Below are 24,207 nucleotides of genomic sequence, written 5' to 3' on the forward strand. Positions count from 1 at the left end.
GCGAAAACCAGAGGGAAACTTTCCTTTCCGAATAATAGCAACGTTTGGTCGGAGGTTCCCGCAGAGAAATCTCAACAACGAAATCGAAACAGAACCTTTCCAAAATAAGAGACATCACCGAGACTTAAGCAGAACATCGACAATGGCAACTTCCAAAAGCAACAACGCATAGCTGGAGCTCGGGAAGCTCGGCGGCAACAGAGCTTGGCTCGGGAGGAAACTTTTCGACAACAATTCTGGACAGAGAGGTCTTTCTGGAAAAAAACAACTTCACTCCAGAATAGACCTTCCAAAAATATCATCTTCCCCGTAGTACGCTCCCGAATAGCACGGGATCACAGTGATAGCAAAGACGACTTGGAAAATCCAATAGAGACTCTTCCGCTGTAATGTTTTCGAATAGCAGACTCAGACAATGAATCGGGGGGACAGAATAGCAGCAACGCTAATAGCGAGTTCTTGCCGAGGGAGCAGGATAGGTTGCTTCAGATCGCTAACAGGAGTCGGATCATAAAGAAGGCACTGTCGGCAAACTTGAAGATATCCAAGGATGCCAAGGAGACGGTGCAGGAGTGCATCTCATATATCCCCCAGCGTTTCTTCTAATAGTACGTCGATGCCAAACTCTCTGGACAAAAGCAGAAGCAGAGAGAACACACAAATGAAAATGGCCGAAGGAGAAGAAAAAGAAGATGGCGGACGACCTCAACTCTAGCGACGACTTCTTCCGAGACATCGTTACTGGGCCATTCGAGAAATTTATGAGAGTGACAATGATCTTGCCTCTTACTGATCAATAGTACTACGAAAAAGTCATAGAGAATTGTGTGGCGTACTAGAAAGTTGCGGGCATCTACACCAAAGCAGAAGCCATGGCCGTAGAGCAATTCAAACAAGTTTTCAAGGGTGAAAGACAACAATAATAACGAGCAGGAAGGAAAAAAAATATTAAGGAACTAGCACTTGTTCATGGAGAGAATAGCAGCATAAAAAAAAATCAAACATAAAAAAAAATATCAACTAAAAAAAGGAACACAATGAAGAATGAACTTGAGAAACCATAGTCGGATTCCTGAAAATCAAAGTTCTGATACCATATTGATTTTCAGGACTTCATGAATTTAGCTCATGGAGAAAAAGGGAAAGAAACCCATTGGGAGAAAACTGGAGGAAGAAGGGTTATGGAATTGACTCTTCCTTACCCTCCCCCCGAAGCTCTGTTTATAAATTTATGAAACTAAAATATTACAATAATACTCATGAACTTAGGGTTTAGGGTTTAAACCCTCGAACTTTAACATAATTACATCAAATGCCATCTCTATGAGATGATCCTTTATTGACCATCCTCCCATCAATGTATATGGGTCTTTGGGCCTTGAGCCTGTCTTCAATCTCTCTTGGATTCATGGGTCTTCCTTGGTCTTATGGGTCTGGGCCTATCTTCTTATACACTTTAAGATGCGAGTCTTCCTTGGTCGTGTGGGCTTGGGCCCTGTCTTCCAACAAGTTTCTAGCCCGATTTCGTGGCCTTCTCCAAGAATGGAAAATTGCTCAACCATACTCTACCGACATTGTTGTTCAAGAAAAACATCGCGAGGCCCTGGCAACGGATATTTTCCTAACCAATATTAAGTCGTATCTAGAGGTGGCTAAGACTCAGCTTCTTAGTTCCTCTGCCCTTCCCTCTTTTGATAACATCAGTGCTACATTGTTACGGATTCCAGATCCATCTCCTCCTTCTCCGATTGATGCTCCATCAGCTATGTTCTCTGGTAATCGGGGTACATCATCCCTATTTTGAGGACGCGGAAAAAATACAAGAGGAGGCCACAATAGAGGTGGTCGAACGGGTCCAACCCATTCCCTCACTGGGCCTCGATTGTGCACTTACTGTGGTGGTCAGAATCACCTTGTGGATTCATGCAGGAACCTCCATGGCAAGCCTAATTGGGCGACAACCAATCCAGCCTCAGTTAATGTTGAGAAAAAGGAGGATAGGATTGATTCTCATTCCAGGAATGTGACTATTTCTGTGGAAGACTATGCTGCAATTCAGAAGCTAAAATCCTTATTGGATCACTCCTCTACTCCACCAAGCCCTACTGCTGCAACTACCATTGCCTCAGGTATGCTTTCTTCCGCTTCAACCCCTTACTCTTGGCTCATTGACTCTAGGGCTTCCGAACACTTGTCAGGTAACAAACACATGCTTCATTCATTGTCTCCATGTCTTGCTCATAAATTTGTCACTATTGCTAATGGTTCCCAAACCAAGGTGCTTGGCAAGGGTTCCTTTTCTCTTACCACATCTATTCCTCTCCAAGATGTGTTATTCGTTCCTCAATTTCCGTTAAATTTGCTCTCCGTTAGTCAATTAACCAAACAATTGAATTGTTTTGTCACCATCTTTGTATATATTTCAGGATCTAACTACTAAATAGGTGATAGGTGGCGGCCATGAAAAAGAGGGTTTCTACTATTTTATTCTTCCACTAGTAGCTGCTATTTCATCCACTACATCCGAGGCTCAACTCGGGCACAACCGGATTGGTCATCCATCTACCTCGTCACTTTGTTCTTTAGTTCCATCTCTTAAATCTTTGTCTAATTTCAATTGTCAGGCACGTCAATTAAGTATGTTAGGATTACATATTATCCTCGTCTTACAACTACTAGTACTACGCTGTTTGCATTAATACATTCTGATGTATGGAGCCCTTTAAAGGTCTCTAACATTTCTCAGGTTCAATATTTTGTTACTTTTGTCGACGATTTTACCCGAGTGACTTGGTTGTTTTTTTTAAAGAACAATCAGAAATTATTTCTATTTTTAAAAACTTTCATGCAATGGTTCTAACACAATTTGGAAAAAAAATTCAAATCCTTAGATCCGATAATACTAAGGAATATTTGTTTCATGAGTTTAAATATTTTTGTGAGGGTAATAGGCTTTTTCATCAAACATCATGTGCTGATATCCTCAACAAAATGGTGTTGCTGAATGAAAGAATCGTCACCTCCTTGAAGTTGCTCGGGGCCTTCTCTACTCCATGAAGGTACCCTACTTTTATTGGCCTCATGCTATTCTTACATCATGCTTTCTCATCAATAGGTTACCTTCATCAATCCTTAAAAATCAAACTCCATATTTTGTTTCGTTTCATGGTGAAGATCATTTTCTCTTCCTCTTAAAGTATTTGGTTTCACATATTTTGTTCATGATACTTCACCACACAAAAGTAAACTTGATCCTTGGTCTCTGAGGTGTATTTTTTGGGGTATTCTCTAACTCATAAATGATATATTTGTTATAATTCTACACTTCGGAGGTTGATTGTATCTCAGGATATGACTTTCTTTGAAGACCCTTCCTTCTACTCCTCACATGAGGCTCCTCCAGGATTTACATTTCCTCCTGCCACTCCACGCCCGCTTGTGTTGTTTAATGAAGATATTACTCAACCCTCTGAAGCATCGACCGTCCCCTCACTTGTGGAGTTGTCCAATCCACCTGAGGTAAGTCTTTCTCTTCCTCCTATGTTTGGCCTGAATTTGATACTGGCCTATTGCATTACGAAAGGAAACCCGTTCTTTTACTATGTCACATCCCTTCTCATTGCTTATCTTCAAAGTGTGTTTAGTTTCTTGCTTCTCTTTTGTCTGTTTCCATACCACAATCCTATCAGGAGGCCTTGAAGCATCCAGAATGGAAGGCAACTATGGATGAAGAAATGCATGCATTATATGGAAATCAAACATGGACATTGGCATTTATCCCAAAAGGGAAAAGACCGGTTGGTTGCATATGGGCTTTTCGGTGAAACACAACTTAGATGGGGCGGTTGGTCGCCTTAAAGCATGCCTGGTTGCAAAAGGTTATACTCAGTGCTGTGGGATAGATTATGATGAGACTTTCTCTCTAGTTGCAAAATTGAAGTCAGTACATACCATCCTTTCTATTGTTGTTAGCTCATCCTAGCCAGTATATGAGCTTGAAGTAAAAAATGCATTTTAAATGGTGATATATGCAAAGAAATTTATATGCTCCAACCACTTGAATATGTGGTTGAGGGGGAGTCCGTATGCCGGCTAAAGAAATATTTATATGGGCTTAAATAGTCCCCTCTGACCTGGTTTGATAAATTCAGTCAAGTGCTTCTATGATTTGGCTTTTATAGGTGCTCGGTTGATCACTCAGTATATGTTAAAGATACTATCAAAGGGAAGATATTATTGGTCGTGTATGTTGATGATATTATCTTGACTAGGAATGATGCTCATAGTATACAAGAAGTGAAGTATATGATATGTCAAGAGTTCAAGACTAAAGATTTGGGTAAGCTCAAATATTTTCTAGGTATAGAAGTCCTTCAGTCAAACCATGGAATAGTATTATCTCAAAGAAAATACGTCTTGGATCTTCTTGAAGAAACATGAATGAAGAGTTCTAGACCAGTTGATACACCTATGGATGCGAATGAAAAATTGTGTGCCACAACTGGAGAAGATGTTGACGCTTGAAAATTTCAAAGACTTGTGGGAAAATTGATCTATCTCACGGTAACCAGGCCAAATATATCATATATTGTGAGTATGGTAAGTCAATTCATGCACAAACCACAAATTACTCACTAACAAGCGTTGGAGAGAATACTACGATACATAAAAGGTGCTCCAAGAAGAGGATTGCTATATAAACAACATGGTCACTTTAATATAGAAGGTTTCTCAGATGTAGATTGGGCTAGATCACCCGATTATAAAAAATCTACATCTGGGTATTGTATCCTTGTTGGGGGGAACTCTGTCACATAGAAATGCAAAAAGTAAAACGTGGTTGTAAGATCTAGTGCTGAAGCAGAATACCGAGCTATGGCCCACATTGTAAGTTAACTTTTATGGATAAAAACTCATCTTACTGGATTGGGATTTTATAAAGGAGGTTCTATGGGACAACATTGTGATAATCAAGTAGCTATTCACATTACGTCAAATCTAGTCTTCCATGAAAGAACTAAACATATTAAAGTGGATTGTCATTTTATACAGGAAAAGTTTCAAGTAGAAATTATTTCCCTTAAGTATGTTTTATCTCAAGAGCAATTAGCTGATATCCTCACCAAACCGGTTACATCCCAAATTCTATCTTATATAGGTGGCAAGCTAGGTATTTATGATGTATTTTCTCCTCCAGGTTGAAGGGGAGTGTTGGAAGATGGGCTCAAGCCCACAAGCTCAAGGCTAGATGCCCACACGTCAAAGGAGTGGCAAAGTGGTTATTTATGGTATGTTCCATAAGGATGGCATGAAGATGTAAATACATTGTCTTAGTATGTCTTTTAATCTATTGAGTTGTAACCCTAAGGGCTTTATGTTGTAGACTCGATAGCACAACGAGTAATCCAGAGGCGACGCAGACGAGTCAGTGACTCAGTGGAGTAGTGAAGTACCTTAGCCAGTTTATGTTCATTTAAACTGATTAATGTCAAGTAGGAACCCACAAAGGCAGTATTGTAATAATCTAAAACTCTATGCTTGAACCTTTGCTTTATGAGGCCATCGAGAAGTAATGGAAGGGAAGAAGAAAGTTACAAGGGATCTGCATTCTCCTTCAACGAACCAGGGTTGGCGTTAACTTGGAACCCAAGGTGCAGACTCCCTTTGACGAGCCTGGTTATCCTCATTATCACCAATCCATCTCTCCTCTTCTCTCATGTTAGCCATTCCATTCCGTGTTCCTCACAAACCCGTCACTATAGGTAGACCAGAAAGCTCTCGACGTCCTGGTTCTACCCTTGATTTACAAGAAGACCTCACCCATCGTCGAATCACTCGATCCATGGTCAAATACCATAACACTTTGTAACACTATAAATAAGACTATTGGCTAAGAGGTAAGGCATTCAAGCCTTCTCTTCTCTTTGAGAAAACGTCCAGCCACCCTCTCTTCTCCCTTGACGCATTTTCCCATTCCCTTAATCCAAACTCTCCTCTCTAACGTCCTTCTCCTTTCTCCCTCTTCTCTCTCTTCTCTCCTTTTCTTCCACGTTAACCTAGAGTCATTCTCATGGGCTCCTAACTTCTACACCCAACTTTTAAATAACATATTATCAATCACTTTAACGCTGAAAAAATCAAAGAGAGAACTTGCTTTCTAGACTAATCCGAGTAGAAAAAACTCTTGAATCCAAGACACCAAATAAAGGATCTTGAACATTCCCATCACATAAATATCCTCGTCTTAAATATACAATCTTGGTAACAAAAATCAGTAACAACCGATGTTGATCCAACTTGTAATGTAGTTACAAAAAAACCAAGATTATAACATCTTCCTAACACCAAGAATTTAATTTCACAACTTTTCATATTTGGCCTATTTGGGAAATTTTGCAAGGGACAATGTTCATGAATATTTGACTTGGTTTTAAGGTTTAATACAATAGTAGAAGATCAATCAACCATACTCCATTGACATCTTTGTTCAAGAACAACAAAGGGAAGCTTTAGTGGCAGCCATTTGTTTGACAAATATCAAGTCATACCTTGAAGTTTCCAAGAATCAACTTCTTAGCTCTTATGCACTTCCATCTTTCAATGGTATAAGTGCCACTTTGCTGAATTCTAGATACTTCTCCCACCTCAAATAATGATATCTCATCTGCTACGTATTCAGGTAATAGAGGTGCCTTATCCTCCAAATGAGGCTGCGGTAGAAATTATAAATGAGGATGAACAAGAGGTGGTAGAAGAGGTTTTAGATCTTCTAGAACAGTGACTTGAGTGTGTACTTATTGTGGTGGTCAAAACCACCTTATGGAGACTCTTTGGAAGTTCCATGGTAACCCAAAATGGGCCATAACAACTCTAGCCTGTGTTACCAATGACAAACAGGAAGACAAGGCTTGAGTCCCAAATGGGAAAGACCCTCACTCATGAGGATTATGAAATCTTTAATGGTGTCCCACGGCATCTGCCACCATTGCTTCAGGTATGCTTTCTTCCACTTCCTTCTCTCAACTTGGATAATAGACTCTGAGGCCTCCAAATACCTCACGAGTAATAAGCATATGTTACAATCTTTATCTCCATGTGTTCCTGATAAGTTTGTTACTATAGCTAATGGCCCCCAAACAAAAGTCCATGGCAAGGGAACATCTTCCATTATACCTTCTATTCAACTTCATCATATCCTATGTATTCCTCAATTTCCTTTAAACTTACTCTCTGTAAGTCAACTTACCAAACATCTTAATTGTTCCATCATATTTTCACCCACTTCTTGTGTTTTTCAAGATCTAACAACGAAGCAAGTGATTCGTAGAGGTCGTTGTAGAATTTAGGATCTCATGAAAGGAACTTTAGATCAACAAGAAAGAAGAAGAAGAAGAGAAGAAGAAGAACGTGGAAGGAGAGAGTTTGGATTAAGGGAGAAGAGGGTTGCGTCAAAAAGAAAAATGAGGGCTAGACGAATTTGTGGAAAGAGAGGAGAGTGCTTCAATGCCCTACCTCTTAGCCAATGCCTTTATTTATATTTTTAGAATGCCCTTAGGGCTACAACTTGATAAAACAAAAGACATAAAAGGAACATATATTTACACTTCTATGCCATCTTTATGAAAAGTACCATATTTTACACATATGCCACTCATTTGACGTGTGGGCTTCTTGTCTTGAGCTCGTGGGCTTGAGCCCATATTCCAACACTCCCCCTCAAGCTGGAGGAGAAAAAACATCATAAATACCCAGCTTGCCACATATAAACGATATGATTTTAGATGTAACGGGTTTAGTGAGAATATCAGTTACTTGCTCTTGAGATGACACATGTTTGAGAGAGATCATTCCTGTTTGAAACTTCTCCCATATAAAATGACAATCCACCTCAATATGTTTAGTTCTTTCATGAAAAATTGGATATGAAGTGATATGAATGGCTGCTTGATTATCACAAAGCAGATTCAAGGAACCCTTTTTATAAAAACCTAGTTCGGTAAGAATGGTCCTGACCCATAAAAGTTCACTAACGGTATGGGCCATAGCTTTATATTCGGCTTCGGCGCTAGATCTTGCAACCACATTTTGCTTCTTACTTTTCCATGTAACCAAGTTTCCCCCAACCAGAGTACAATAACCTGATGTAGATTTTCTATCATCATGAGATCCAACCCAATTTGCATCTGAGAAGCCTTCTATGTTGAAGTGCCCTTGTTTTTTATACAGCAATCCTCTTCCTGGAGCTCCTTTTAGATAACGTAATATTCTCTCTAAAGCCTGCCAGTGGGTAATTTGTGGTTTGTGCATGAATTGACTCACCACACTTACAACATATGATATGTCTGGCCTAGTTACCGTGAGATAAATCAGTTTTCCCATGAGTCTTTGATATTTGCCAATATCAATATCTTCTTCATTTGTCGCACATAATTTTATATTTGTATCCATAGGTGTGTCAACTGGTCTACAACCCTTCATTCCTGTTTCTTCAAGGAGATCCAAGACATATTTCCTTTGAGACAATATTTTCCCATGTTTGGATTAAAGAACTTCTATACCCAAAAATATTTAAGCATACCAAGGTATTTAGTCTTGAATTCCTGACATATCATCTGCTTCACCTCTTGTATGCTCAAAGCATCATCACCAGTTAAAATAATATCATCCACGTATACGGCAAATAATATTTTCCCTATGACCGTATCTTTATAATATACGGAATGATCAACTGAGCACCGATGAAAACCAAACCGTAGGAGTGTTTGACTAAATTTATCAAACCAAGCCCGAGGGGACTACTTATGGCTTTATAAAGACTTTTTTAATTGGCATACTGACTCCCCCTTAACCACATAACCAGGTGGTTGAACCATATAAATTTCCTCACTGATATAACCATTTTAAAAAACATTTTTAACATCCAACTGATAGACGAGCCATGAGGAGTTAGCAGCAATAGATAAGATGATGCGTACTGAAATCAATTTTGCAACAGGAGAGAAGGTCTCCTCATAATCTATCCCATAGCACTGCATATAGCCCCTAGCAACCAGTCAAGCTTTAAGACGAGCAACCGATCCATCTGGATTATGTTTCACCGAAAAAACCCATTGACAACCAACCGGTCTTTTACCTTTTGGGAGTGATGTTAAGTACCAGGTTTGGTTTCCGTATAAGGCGTTCATTTCTTAATCCCTAGCCGCCTTCCATCCTGGATGTCTCAGTGCCTCCTTATACGACTACGGAACAGAAGTAGAAGAAAGGGACGCAAGAAACTGAAAACACTCGGAAGACAAGCGATAGTGAGACATAAAAATTGAGATAGGATGAAGTAGTACAGGAGCGGTCTTCTTTTTTTAAAGCAATAGGCTGAGTATCAAATTCAGGTCCATACATAGGAGGAGAAGGACTTACCTCGGGTGGATCCGACAACTCCATAGGTGAAGGTACGACCGGTGCATCAGGGGATGGATCCACTTCAAGATTGAACGGCACAAGCGGACAAGGAGTAGTAGAAGGACAAGTCCATCTAGGAGGAACATCATGAGAGGAGTAGAAGGGGGTGTCCTCAAAGAAAGTCACATCCTCCGAAGGGTAGGATTGTAACAGACATAACCTTTATGGGTGCTAGAGTACCCTAAAAAAATGCACCTCATAGACCGAGGATCAAGTTTAATTTTATGTGGGGATGTAACATGAACAAAACACGTACATCCAAACACTTTCAAAGGAAGAGAAAAAAGATTTTCACCATTAAATAACACAGAGTAAGGAGTTTTATGATGAAGGACTAATGAAGGTAACCTATTAATGAGAAAACATGTTGTAAGTATAGCATGAGGCCAATAGAAATAAGGTACCTTCATGGAGTAGAGGAGGCCCCGAGCAACTTCAAGAAGATGGCGATTCTTCCTTTTAGCAACACCATTTTGTTGAGGAGTATAGGTACATGATGTTTGATGAATAAACCCATTACTCTCACAAAATGATTTGAAGTCATGAGACGTGTATTCTTTAGCATTATCAGATCTAAGGGTTTGAATTTTCTTCCCAAATTTGTGTTAAGACCATAGCATGAAAATTTTTAAACAAAGGAAGAATTTCGGAACGCTCTTTAAATAGATATAACCAAGTCACTCAAGTAAAATCATCAACAAAAATGACAAAATATTTAACTTGGGAAATATTTGAGACACATAAAGGGCCCCATACATCAGAATGTATTAGCTCAAATGGAGCAGTACTTGTAGTTGTAAGAGAGGAGAATATGTACTCCTGACATGTTTACTTAATTGACAAACCTCACAATTGAAATTAGAAAGTCTTTTTAATGATGGAACCAAAGAACGAAGTGAAGGGGTGGACGGATGACCAAGTCAGTTGTGCCAAAGTTGGGCCTCAGATGTAGTGGACGATAATGCAGCTAATGGTGGAAGAGTGAAGTAGTACAAACCCCCCTTTTCATGTAGTGAGATCCTGAAAGACACAAGAAGACGGTGAGAAGGCGATAGAGCAATTTAATTGTTTGGTCAATTGACTAACCGAGAGCAAATTTAAAGGAAATTGAGGAACAAACAAAACATCTTGAAGGGGAATAGATGAAGTAAGAGAGGAGGAACCTTTGCCAAGGACTTTGGTTTGGGTACCATCAACAATAGTAACGAATTTACGAGGATAACAAGGAGATAAGGACTGCAACAAGTGTTTGTTTCCTGATAGATGTTTGGAGGCCCTGGAGTCGATGATCCAAGAGGAAAAGGAAGAAGAGGAAGAAAGCATATCTGAGGCAATAATAGTGGCAGCAATAGATGATGAGGTAATAGATGATTCCATGAAGGACTTCATTTTCTGAAATACAGCATAGTCCTCAGCAATAAGAGTCATATTTCCAGATGATGATTCAACATTATCTTCATTTTTCTCAACGTTAACAGAGACTAGGTTAGTTGTGGCCCAATCAGGTTTGCCATGAAGTTTCCAGTATGATGCCACAAGGTGGTTATGATAACCACAATATGTGCAAAGTTGAGGTTTAGTATGAAAAGAATTATGACCCATTCTACCACCTCTATTTTCAGCCCCTCTCATAGTTCGACCCCCTCTCGTATTTCTGCGCCGTCCTCTAGATGACAAAGACGTTCCCCGACTGCCCAAGAACATCACCGTTTTAGAAGAATTTCGCCCATTTGTTTTTCAATCGACCTCAAACCGCCGAGCATAGACGTCTAGCGCAAATCTGTTTCGGAAATTCCCGAGACCCCTCATTGGCCGTCGGGAACGGCCGTCCAGCAGAGGTCAACCTAAACCCTCCAAGCGTGGAAACAGCGAGCCGAAACCCAGCGTCGTTCGGCCAGATGCATCTTTCGTCCACTCTGTTAGGGTTGTTCGCCATTGGGAAACGATTCCTAAGGGCATCAATTTCGGTGACAACGGTGCAACAGAGACATACCTCAACTCATCGACCAGATGAGTCTTCAAATTCCTCTGTCCTGCGTGTAAAAATTGGGGAAAGGCAACCCCTATTTTGGGATACCGGTTAACAACAGCAAATTTTCTGTTGTGGGGACGGAAAAAAAAATTTCCTACAGTTTCTGTTGTGCGCATTCTAAGGATGGGTCTTGATACTGCTGGTTGACCACCATCCCTTACAAGCCTAAGCTGGGAGAGCTTGTCACCAGGATCCCCACCATTGGATTTTATGTAGGAATTGTAGAATATAAGAATATCCGTTTCAATGCGTGGGATGTTGGTATTGAGTTGATTCAGAAACATCTAGGTGATGCCCAAAATGGGCTAGGAAGGCTCTCAGGGTGGCTGATGATCTTCCTCAGTCTATTGTAGTTATTGATGCCATAAATGCAGTGTGCACAAAGAAGTATGATGCCCGTTCAGAATCTGAAGTTACGCTGCCAACAATTGATTATATTGAATTCATACAAGCAACGATGCCTCTGAATGGAGTGAAAAATGAACTCCACTTGTATACGCCTTTTGAAAATTATGACAAGGACAAGAGAAAATCCAAAGAAGGGCTTGCTGTCACCTACAAGAACGATGTGGAAATGCTCAGTAGGATTCAGACAAATGTGGGGTACTGGGTGGACTTCGTGCCAATTGATATGGCTGGTACCACTAACATGTTGAACTCAAAAACATGGGAAAAACTTCCACTTGCTGCAGCAATGCCATTTGACCGTCTCAAAAAGGCTGGTCTTCCTGCCAGGAGTCCAGCGGCAGCAACACTAGTTGCTGCAAAGCAACGAGATGAGACCCTGAAAGAAAGAGGGCGAACAACCCAAATGCTTGCTGTTGGGTTCGCAGAGGAGGTGAAAGCTTATTTTCAAAAAATTCCCTCTGACCGATAGAGCACGCTTTTAGCAACACCTATGCCTGAGCATATCTTAGAGATGCGAATTGGTTCAAACTTTGATTCTCTTGCTAGAATAGACGGTCACTATGCTATTAAGTTCGGTGTTGTTGATGTTTTTTCTGAGCTTCAATCAGTTGCATTGAGTAAATTTGCTTTCCACATGTTCTTCGTTTGTGTTTTCTATAATGACAATGTGCAAGATGAGAAAGGGGCAGAAATATCCACTTTTCATTACGACAGAGCAACAAAGATGTTGACTCCCTTTGATCACCCAATTCCGAGCTGGGTACAATTGCAAGTGCATGTCATGAGAACACTGATATATGCTGTCTTTTTGAAACATGTATTATTGCCATGTCTGCCAAGTATGGAAGGATAACTGAGGCAACTCAATTATTTAGTGAGGTCACAAGACGGAGTTCTGTTCCTCTCAATACTATCCTATCCTATAACGAAATTAATGGGAATGGGGAGCAAACGCCAAACAAGTTCAGGGAAATGCAGGAAAAAGGAGTGATGCCAGACAAGTTACATGTTTCTGCAACAGTCTCAAAAACAGCAGCTGCACCAATTGAGTGGGTGAAGTTCTTGATCCAGAATTAGGCTGAAATTATCTAATCGGGCAGACTCTCTGAACACTACAAGGGCAGTGATGATTGCTTTGCAAGCAAAATCAAGGAAGAGGCTTTTGTGTCATTGTGGCAAGGAAATGCTGAATCTAGATCTAGTACCCACCTTTCCTCTGGTTCTACCATAAAAACTCTTATTCGCTCTTCAAGGAAAAATGTAGAACATGAAAAGATCAAGGCCTCATTGCATTTAATGCATACCTCAAAATTGTCAACCACATTGCCTGCAAGTTCTATTGATGGCATGTCTTCTTCAGAGTTATCTTCATCAACACCTACTGCGAAATAAAGGGCAAACAATTCAAAGATAAGCCTTCATGTTGGATCCTCATTTTCTGCAGGGAATGCTTCAGCTCACAGATGTTGGTCAATCCGAAGATAAAGGAATGGCATTGGGTACTGCCGTAGCCAAAAGAGCTCCACTGGGATATGCTGTACTTCCTCAATATCCTGGTATGTACTCTCTTAGTAGTGGACTTCAAAGTACCTCAGCCTTGCGATTGCCTTCACCAAAGATAGGTTTCTCTGATGCGGACAAGCTTGTGTCACATGCTTCTAGTGGGTCTTTGCCTTCTTATACAATACAGCCAATCCATCATTTTAAAAGTGCTACTGGAGTTGGCAAACTATGAGAGGCTTTCAAACAAAAGTCTTATAATAAACTTCAGGTTGACTTTTCAGCTTCAGGCATGCCACCTGCAACCTCTTCACCAATACAAAAGCAGTCAAATTTATCTCCTGCAACCAGTGGAGAGGTTAATGTGCGTTCTGATGACCTACTTGTGTCTGCTACAAAAGATTGTGATCAGCATCCTGATTTTGAAGTCGAATGGCACATTGCACAAAATGTCTAGAAGAATAATGAGCCAGTGCAGCCTGTGGAGCAGGTTCATTCAACGGATATCATCAGTAACTCCACGTGTAATGATGAACTTCAGGTTTTAGTTGCAGCAAAGCCTGGCTTAATGAACAGACCCTACATCAATTATCATCCATTGGTAATTTTGATGTGGGCATAGTAAAAAAGTGACTGGTCAGCAGATGACCTATTTTTCAGCTTCAGACGCGAAAAAAAAAAAAAATTGTTGTTTTTTTTTCAGGTGGAACCTACGGCTCACGGGGGGAACCAGCGGCCGGTTTCGGATTCCAAAAAATTTCCGTCCGTGGGCGGCCACAGTTACAGTGGGTGCTACTTGGGATGATCTAGATCAGTTTTGGCAAACATACCCTACATTCGAGCTCGAGGACAAGCTCGTTCTCCAGGAGGCGTGTAATGTTATGAACCCAAGAGTGGGCCGAGTCAGGCAGAGACACCACGGCTGAGTCAATTACTCTGACTGAGTCAATTATGTAGTTATTTAATTTATTCTTAAGTTAAATGCCTGGAGGTGCAAAATTGTAATATTCTCTTGGACTTTGTGGACATGAACCCTATTTAAGGGATGTCATGGAATGCAATGGACAAGTCTAATTTTACCCAAAACAAAGGATCGGCGTTCTCTGAAAATGAACCCAAGGTTCAGGTCTCCCTTTGACGAGCCTGACTTCTTCTCTTCTTCGTTCTCTTTTTCATTTTTCCTTGCGAATTGCGTTGTGGGATCTGGGACCATAACATTAGACTCCACGTTCCATTCTATTTCCTAGTGAAGACCCATTTTCTCTTCCTATGAAGGTCCTTGGGTGCACTTGTTTTGTCCATCTCACATCTCCTCAGAAAAATAAACTTGCTTCTCGCTCTATGAAGTGTATTTTCTTGGGTTACTCTTAGACTCAGAAAGGTTATAAATGTTACAATCCTACTCTTTGGCTATTACTCATGTCTAGGGATGTGATCTTTTTTTAAAACACTTCATTATATTCCTCGAATGATGCTCTTCCAAGTCTTTCATTCCTTCCGCCCACTCCCCATCCATTTGTGCCCTTAAATGCCGATATCAGTCACCCCCCCCCAAAGCATCGACCAACACCACACTTGTGGTGTTTTTGGATCCGACAGAGATAAGTCCTTCCCCTATTCCATTTGGTTTACAATTTTATACTTGGCCCATTGCTCTCAGAAAAGAACCTTGCACTTGCACTACTTCTCACCCTATCTCTAACTTTATGTCTCACCATCGATAGTATTCTACATGTTGCCATTTTTTTGCCTCGCTTTCTTCCATCTCTATTCCATATTCATTTCAGGAGGCCCTGACACATCCAAGATGGACAACGGCTATGGATGAAGAAATGTATGCCTTACATGAGAATCAGACATGGTCCTTAACACCTATTCCAAAACGGTGGGGGTGTAAATGGGTTTTTATGGTCAAACATAATCCACATGGGCCCATTGCTTGCCTTAAAGCCATCCTCATTTCCAAAGAGTACAATCAGTGTAATGGAGTGGATTATCAGGAAAACTTTTCTCCCGTTGCCAAATTAAATTTGGTACGTATCTTGTTATCACTTGTTGCTAACTCTTTATGGTTCGTCTATCAACTTGATGTAAAAATTCTTCTTAAATAGTGATATACCCGAGAAAATTTATATGATTCAACCACCTAGTTATGTGGTTGAGGGGGAGTGTGTATGCCGCTTAAAAAATCCTTATATAGGCTTAAACAGTCTCCCTGGGCTTGTTTTGGTAAATTTAACCAAGTACTACTACGGTTTGGATTTCATCGGTGCTTCGTAGATCATTCGGTACTTTTTAAAGATACCTTGAAAGGAAAAGTATTATTGGTTGTGTATGTTTATGATATTGTCTTAACTGGCAATGATGCAAATAACATACAAGAAGTAAAAAATATGATATGTCATGAATTTGAAACCAAAGATCTTGGACATCTTAAGTATTTTCTGAGCATTGAGGTTCTTCAATCCAAGTATGGGATAGTATCATCTTAGATGAAGTATGTCATAGACCATCTTGAAGGGACAGGAATGATGGGGTGTCACCCAGTTAACACGCCCATGACTGCAAATATTAAATTATGTATAAGTTCTAGAGAAGATATTGATATTGGTAAATATCAAAGACATGTGGGCTTACTTCCTTGGATGTGTGGGCTTCAGCCCATCTTGTAACAAAGTCCATTGAGCTTAATGATTTATTGGGGAGCACATTCATGAGGATGACTTTGTACATCATGGAGAATTGGTTAGTCAACTTCCATAACAACTGCCCTCAAAATATACAAGATGCCATTCAATTGGTATTTGGATAGGCAAGCGAGAGCTCTTATGAAGTGAAGATAAAGGATCTCATGATGGTGCAATGGGACATCATGGAAATTATGACCCACATCCTCAACCCGATGAAGGAGACATTCTTCCGCTTTACCATGGTTGACATCTTTTGGATGTGGACCATCACAAAGATGGTGAGACTGAATTTTGGCTATTTTATAGCAAGCCAAATGATGGACATTGCAACCAGCATACAAGAAGATGGGCTTCCCGTTTGCTCAAGAGATCACAACCATCTTTTGCCACTATGGAGTTGACTTTACAAGGTAAGCATCACAAGGAAGATATTGATTAGTGAAATAAAGGTCGAAAAAATTGGCTTTGCCAAGTTATGAGGTCAATGGGTGCAGAAGGACACGATTCACAAGAAGGCACCTCAGGTCGTTGGCTCTGGGGATGAGATGAGCCTAAAACACAAGCCAATCAGTTTGTGTTTGCAAAGAGGAGATGAACCACAAATGAAGCTTCCTCTTCCACAGACCGACTAAGTGCTCTAGAGGATGCAGTAGACGATGCCAGATCTACACAAACGATCATCTTTACTACTCAAAAGCAATTGAAGACCAAGCAAATAGAGATTTAAGCCAGTCTATAGAGGCTTGAGAGTATTCTCAAGGTCTTCATCAATCGTCCTACATCACCTTCTTAGTTGTTCTACAACACACCTTGTTTTTGTTGACTCCCATGTACTTAAATTTGCCAATGATATACTTATAATTACTTTTTAGCAATTGTAATTTTGAAAAGTCATATATGAAATGGCCCTTGAACCACTTTTGGTATTCTTTTGACTTTTTAAATATTTTTTTGAGTATGACAAAAAGGGGGAGAAAAGGATTTAGACTCATACAACACACTAGCACACTAAAAATTACAAATTCAAACTTAAAAGCTAAAATGAAATAAGCATAGATCAAGGGGAGGGGATTTTCTCAAAATTGGATATTTGACTTAGCTCTAACCTTAGGGATGTTGTCATTTTAATTTTTTTAAATTAGGTTTTGTCATCATCAAAAAAGGGGGAGATTGTTGACTATGTGTTAATTCTTTTCTTGATTTTGATAATAACAAAACTTAATAGAGTTTACAATTACAAATCTAGTATTTTTTATACTTTTCCTTCAAGAGACATCTATTTCAAAGTTTAAAGCATTGAAACAAAACAAACATCTCGAAGGATCTCAAACTTTATGAAAAGTCAAGAACTCTTGAAGAAGCACCCTTAGACGATGAGGACCAATTGAAGACTAGAGTTTTAGGATTCAGTGTGAAATGTCAAAAATTCAATCTATGTAAAGAGAGTTGTCCACCCACTCCTTCCAAAATTTGAGGTACAATGTGTTGAATTTATGGAAAAGTGAATAACTCCATTGACTTGATGTAATTTGAGTACAATGAACCTCTATTTATAATTGAGGAAACAAGTAGAATCAAATTATAATTAAACTACCCTTATCCCAATTACACCCAAAGTTAAACACAAAAAAATAAGTCCTAAAAAAATTGAACAACTAAACATAACTAGAAGACTAACATAATTAAAACATCTTTAATTGAGACTCTTCTATGAGACATCCTCCTGTGAGACTCCTATAATACTCCACCATATTAATTTTGATTCTATGAGAGTCATGTAAGACTTCCATATCTACTCTTCAACATTCCCCCTTAATCTGGAGTCCATAACTCCGACTTGAAGTGAAAAGGATTGTTGGTCTTCAATCTTCGTTGGCCAATTTTTTTTCATAGATGTTAAATCTTCATCATTTGTTCTCCCCCTTTCTTGAATATTTTGGTCACATAAAAATTACCACAATTTGTGGAATAAAATACCTCTTTCTTGTACTTCTTCTTCTACTTCTCCCCTTCAAGCTAGGGATAAAAAGGACATAGAGACTCAGTTTGGGCAAACCACATTGTGGGAGAAGAAAATCACTCCTAGCCGTAAGACAAAGCTCCATACACTAGTCAAAATGGTCCTAGCCTGAAACACACTCTACTCAATTTTAAAGGCAAAGAAATTACCAAACTTTAGGGCTTAACAAAGAGACCACTCACTTTTTAAGTGTAGCTCAAACACAAATCACCTATTGGGTGAGGAATAAAATACTTGACTCAAGCTAGATGTTGGGAAAATTCTAATACTTTCTAGGTAGTGGGTCTAGGCATTAATTTTAAGTGATGAAAACATAAGAAGATAAATTGAAGAAATACTAGAGGAAAATAACTTTAACCAGAATAATGCGACTATGCAACACTCATACTTCCAAACGAATCTAGAATATGACATTTAAAAAAAAAAGTAGGGGAAACTATAATATGGTAGAACTTAATAAATTTGACCAAGTATAAATTTTTTTGGGTGACGACAATTTTTAGAGTTGACGATGCATAAGAAACACAACCTAGTAAAAAAACACAACTTGAAAACAATATTGAAGCAAGAAATTTTTGTATACCTTGAACGGGCACATCATGGAGTGATTAATTCTGATCAAAACTCTCTAATTAGAAGATAATTTTAGCTTAAAAAATAGAATTCTAGGAGAAAATGAAACTCAATTCAGGTTAATGCATGGGGAGATAATTGGAGAGAAAATAGGAAAAAGAGAGATTTTTAGCATAACTACCCTTTAGAACTTCTGTTATCAATATCTCCCACAACATAGATCAAAATCATAAACCATTTATTGTTTAATAAACTACACTCAAAGAGCTTTAATTTGATGCCTAAATTGTCATAAAAAGTTTATTTCATGAATCGATTATAACCTCTTTATTTTATTCATTTTGTTGCTTGATGGTTGTAGACTCTAATGCAAATATCTTCTTACATATAGATAAGATTGACATAAATTTTCTCCTTCTGAAACTAGACCTTAATACCTTTCATTATAGTATAATATTTCTTCTTAAAATACAATTCTTTAAAGAGAAAGAATCTAATATATTGTGGACTCTGCAATCTAGCCAAATTGAGTACTCTTTGATCTTTATCCTACATGACCATTAACTCTTTTCTATATTGATATGTCCCTCTAGAAAACTCAGATTGAAAATTGGTTTAATAGGTAAGAAAATAGAATTACAAATATATTTTTAACATCATATTCTCCATATAAAAGTCTTGTTCTTGATGGCATAAAACACCTTGATAGCTAAAGTTTTTTGTCGTTGCTTGAACCTATCTTGTAATTTGAAATTCGTTGTTTCAAATATCAATTTCTCATTGTAAAAAACTACGATTGCACAAATAAAATAATAATAATAATTAAGTTGGAAAGTAGACTCAAAGATATTTCTGTCAATATATAATTTGTCATATTAAAAGTTATGTATAGAAGTGAAAAGCCAAGTAAACAACGGGTACTAGGACATGAAAGAAAAAAAATGATAGAATATGAACCTAAAGTACTAGAGATGATAGATAAGAAAAAAAAAAGATCACATTATCTTTGTGGATTGACCAAGTAAACTCACAGAACCCACTCTGATACCATGTTGAATTTATGAAAATGTAAAAAAAATCATTGACTTGATGTAATTTGAGTAAAATAAGTTATATTTATATAGAAGAAACAAGTAGAATCCAATTACAATTAAACTACCCTTATCTTGGTTCTACCGAAAGTTAAACACTAAAAAATAAGTCCTAGAACAATTGAATAATTAGACATAAATAGAATACTAACATAATTAAAACACCTATAAGTAGGACTCTTATGTGAGACCTCCTCTTGTGAGACTCTTGTGAGATTCCACTATATTAATTCTAGCTCTGTGAGACTTCTTATTGTGAGAGTCATGTAAGACTCTTCCATATCTTCTCTTCAACATAATGCAAAATTTTAGGGCATATTTTGCATTCAAACATGTTTTGAAAAACTCATATACATATTTCATACATGTTAGAATGAGTTAGGATCAATCGTTCCCATGTTTAAAAAAAATATTAGATGAACTGATACTGGAATGATCGATCAACTAGAAGTACACATACAAAAAATATAAATATGATCGATCATCCAGAACATGGCCAAACTATGCTATAAAGCATGATCAATCAACCAATTTGGACCGGTCGATCAATCCATTTGGACTAATTGATCAATATTATCCAACCAAAGTAAACTCATGTTGATTGATCTATCAACCTCCAATATTGATCAATCATATAAAACTTTGCCAGTTAGGAACATGAAACATGATCGATCATAGGACAATCATTGATCATACTTGTAATGCACTGCCAAAGGGAGTTCTAATTGACCAATCATCTTAAAATATCAAACCCAATGGAAAGTTATTGATCGATCATACCACCAATCAATAAGATACATTCTAACAAAAAATAGTCATTACACTCGATTGATTGATTTCAACTTTACCCTAATTGATCAATATAAACTCAACTTTTTACAAATAGGCAAAAACCAGATAGTTTGGCTTGGAAAACTTATAAATACCCTACGAAACCTCCTATTGAGAAGCTAATGAACATTTATTACTATATCCACAAGTTTTTGTTCTCAATCCTTTGAAAGTATTCCTAAATTGCTTTTGTGAGAAAGAGTGAACCAAACTCTGGAAACTTCTTTCATCTTTTCTCAAGTCCACTCCATTGCATACCCTTTAGACAAACTCCATGATTCATATTGTGCTACAAAGCAGGAGGCTTGGATCTCTTAAGGAAAAAAGGTGTCTCTCCATTTCATAAAGGGTGTAAGTTTTATTCTTTCTTTTGTATTTTGTTTTGAGAAAGGTTCATATAGAACCTATTTCAATCTAGATAGAAAAGAGCCTAGCTAGAGCTACAATCTAGCAAATCTCTTGGAGAGATTATTTGTAAACCGTGTATTTGAGTTACACGTGGTTTAAAGAGAGTCGGAATATCTTTGATGTAAGTTCTAGCTAATAGAGTTAGATTAATAGAATTTTTTAAGCACGGGTTAATGGGCGGTGAATGCCAATATGGGAGCATCGATAACAAAACATTTTGTGTCAACTATTTGTGGTGTGTGAATGTTTTATGTTTTAATTTTCATACTTGCATGATTTTACTTTGCACACCTTAAAGTATTTTATACTTATTATTCTCAATTCACCCTCTTCTTGAGAAGCCACTTAGGCTAACATCTTATATCTTCAAAAGTATATGGGCATTTTGTACTTCCAATGCAATTTTAATTAGATTAAAAATAAGAGAGTTCATGTTCTACGTCTATGTTTTAATTGGCTATAATTATACATGTGTCTATGGTAAGAATATATTTGTGTCAATCAGAAATTACAAGATAAAAGTATAAACAAAAAAAAAAATTATTTTGACTAAATTTTCTAGTCATTGTGCCTGTTTTATAAATAAAATAATTTTTACCAAAATTAATCATTTCTTTAAAAAAAAAAGTCTAAGTTTACTACTGTTTTAATAGGTAATAATGGGAACAATAAAAACACATGAAAAATTAATTTCCTTTAAAAAATTTAAAAGAAAAATAATTTTTTATCAATTTAACTTCCTATAAGGATGCAAAATGTCTCTGCTCCACATCTATTCCTTGCCGTTTCCGTTCATGAAATGCAGCCCATTTATACTTTCCATGGTAGGTTTGCCATTAAAAAACAAAGCTAAAATAGAGAAAAAACAAAGAGATTTAATGAGCACTGAGCCGGTGAGGCCAATGGTTCCAATAATTTCTAGACCTAAACTTCCATGAGAGTCGGAAATGGAAACTGAATCCTAACGAATAAAAAGGACAAACATGGAAGGATCATCGTTTTCAAACTTCTGTCAATATAAGATAATAGAATAACCAATGAACGTAGAGGCTTATACTCCATTGTTGACATCAATTTGTTCTCGGTAGGCAAGCAGCATCTCCAGCAGATCAGCTCGCCTAAAACTCCTGTTTCACGCAATCACTTAATGGGTGATTAATATTTAGTAGTTATTATCTGAGTACGTAAGATCTAGTCGACATTTTTCAAATCGGTTGTCCAGCTCCTCTCCGACTCCTGATTCCGAGCGGACGAAGCAGCAGAAACGTTTAATAGAACGGTGATATATGATATATGATATATAATACAGTTAAAATGCCTTCTGTACTTAAGACAAATAATTAGTAGCTTGTAATGGAGGAATCCAACTTTCGATGTGCAGACTGCAATCCCACGTAAAAGCCAGGGAGATTGAATCCTAGGCACATGGGTCTGTTGCAGAGTGCAGAGTCACTGAAGAGCAGACAAAGGAAAAAGGACGCCCTCTTCGGTACAGTTCACTGGCTGTTGTACCAAATTTAGATATCGTGCTCGATTGGTGGACATGGCCACACCGAAGCTGCTTTAGATGACGTTTCAGAACAACAAACTTCAACAGCCAAGGCTGAAAAATCAAATCCCGGCTCGATATTTTAGGTGGGTAGATGTGCGTCATCTGCCGCCATGAAAGCTGAAATCAGAAGGTTCAGCCAGTAGAACTGGATCCGGGTACCGATGATAGAGATTCGGGAGTCCGGAACACGGAGGAAGCAGGATCGAGGGTAAGGGTGGTTTGAGATACAAAGCAGCAATTGCTGGAAATGAAATGAAAAACTGCTCCGGAATTTTGCGATAGACATGGCAAAGCGAAAGCATTCGATTTCCTCCGCACTTCGAACATTCTAATATTTGAATTCAGAATTTCGGATATTAAAGACCTTCAATATTAGAGGCTTACTAAGAATAATTACAGATCTTGAATATTCGAATTCCAGAACAACAGAGATTGAGCGATTCAGGACTACAAGTCTACACTGGCGCTAGTATCACTGGCTGGCGACGACCGAATTTTTCCGAGTATCCTGAGCCATTGAATTTTTGCAATGCGCAATGGCGCCTTGAATCGCACTCTGCAACTCCTCCATCGAAGACGAGGTATCCGAGTAGTGGGCAGGGGCGAGTACCCCAGAGTGGCTTGGAGACGACGGCATGGATGAAGGACAGCTTACCGCAAAGCTTCGACTCTGGCGTGGGCACCTCAGATTGAGGTCTCCGGAGAACAAAGAATGGCGGTAACAACCACGCACTTGTTCACTAAAAGTGGTCCCCGTGTGGTGGTAATCCATCCGTGCTTCTCTTGAGGTTGTCTCTGCCTTGACAAGGAAGGAGCCCCCGGCGCAGGTGGGGTTCTTGGGCGACAACCTGCCGTAAAGGGGCTTCACCTTCTTGACGTACTTCTTTATGGCTTCCTTGGCCGACAAACCGATTCTCTTAGTGGGGGAAACGGAGTTGGAGTTGTATTTCCGGAGGAAAACCGAAGATAAGTGAGAGAGGGAGAAGTACTTGGATTTTTTGGTCAGAGAGGCCGGTGTTTTCTTGAACTCTTCGTCGTCGGTGGCGGAGCTGGGGCGGGAAGAATCGCAGTCGTTGAGTAGAAGGATGTCGCAGGTGAAAGAAGAGGAATCGTTGGAGCTTCCATTGGAGTCCCTCGACCCGGTGGAGTTGGAATGGGAAGAAGACGAAGAGGTGGAAGCCGCTAAGAGAGTCCGAACCATATCGAGGCGTGGAGAAATATGGAGGGGTAAGAGCTGACCCTTGTAGAAGAGCTCATCTGCGGGGCAGAGATGTGAAGGTTTCTTGGACGTCGGGGAGAAGGAGACGGTGAACTCGAAGTCGGAAGAAGAGGAGGGAGAAGAAGGGGCGGAGGAGAGAGAGAAGAGATTGAGGCTTGAATCTATGTTGTCGATGGATTTAGCCATCTGAGAGCAGAGAAACATATTCCGAATTCGAGAACATGCGCTGTCACGAGCCTAGTTCCTCCGTATTTAAACCATTTTGGTTGACTCAACATAACAGAGACGATGGATTAGAGATACGTATAATAAATCGTGTTCCACGTGTCACATGCCGGAGCATCGGGCCCCCACCAAATAACCATCACGTGATGAAATGACGACTCTTATGCCCAAAGGGTCTTTTCTTCTCATTACTTTAGCAAGA

At 38.9% G+C, this 24,207-nt stretch overlaps 1 protein-coding gene across 1 annotated transcript; it reads right to left on the bottom strand.

Annotated features, from left to right (window-relative positions):
- Positions 1-22,872: 22,872 nt before the first annotated feature.
- LOC137956824 (probable membrane-associated kinase regulator 1) lies at positions 22,873-23,979 on the bottom strand. Its single transcript, XM_068804461.1, has one exon. It carries the CDS (start codon positions 23,964-23,966, stop codon positions 23,034-23,036), a length of 933 nt encoding a protein of 310 aa, XP_068660562.1. The 5' UTR covers positions 23,967-23,979; the 3' UTR covers positions 22,873-23,033.
- Positions 23,980-24,207: the final 228 nt, after the last annotated feature.

Source organism: Aristolochia californica, unplaced genomic scaffold (assembly GCF_029961685.1).
Source record: "Aristolochia californica isolate CCGP_79_NKW_82.1479 unplaced genomic scaffold, dmAriCali1.0.hap1 SCAF_2, whole genome shotgun sequence".
NCBI classification, from domain to species: domain Eukaryota; kingdom Viridiplantae; phylum Streptophyta; class Magnoliopsida; order Piperales; family Aristolochiaceae; genus Aristolochia; species Aristolochia californica.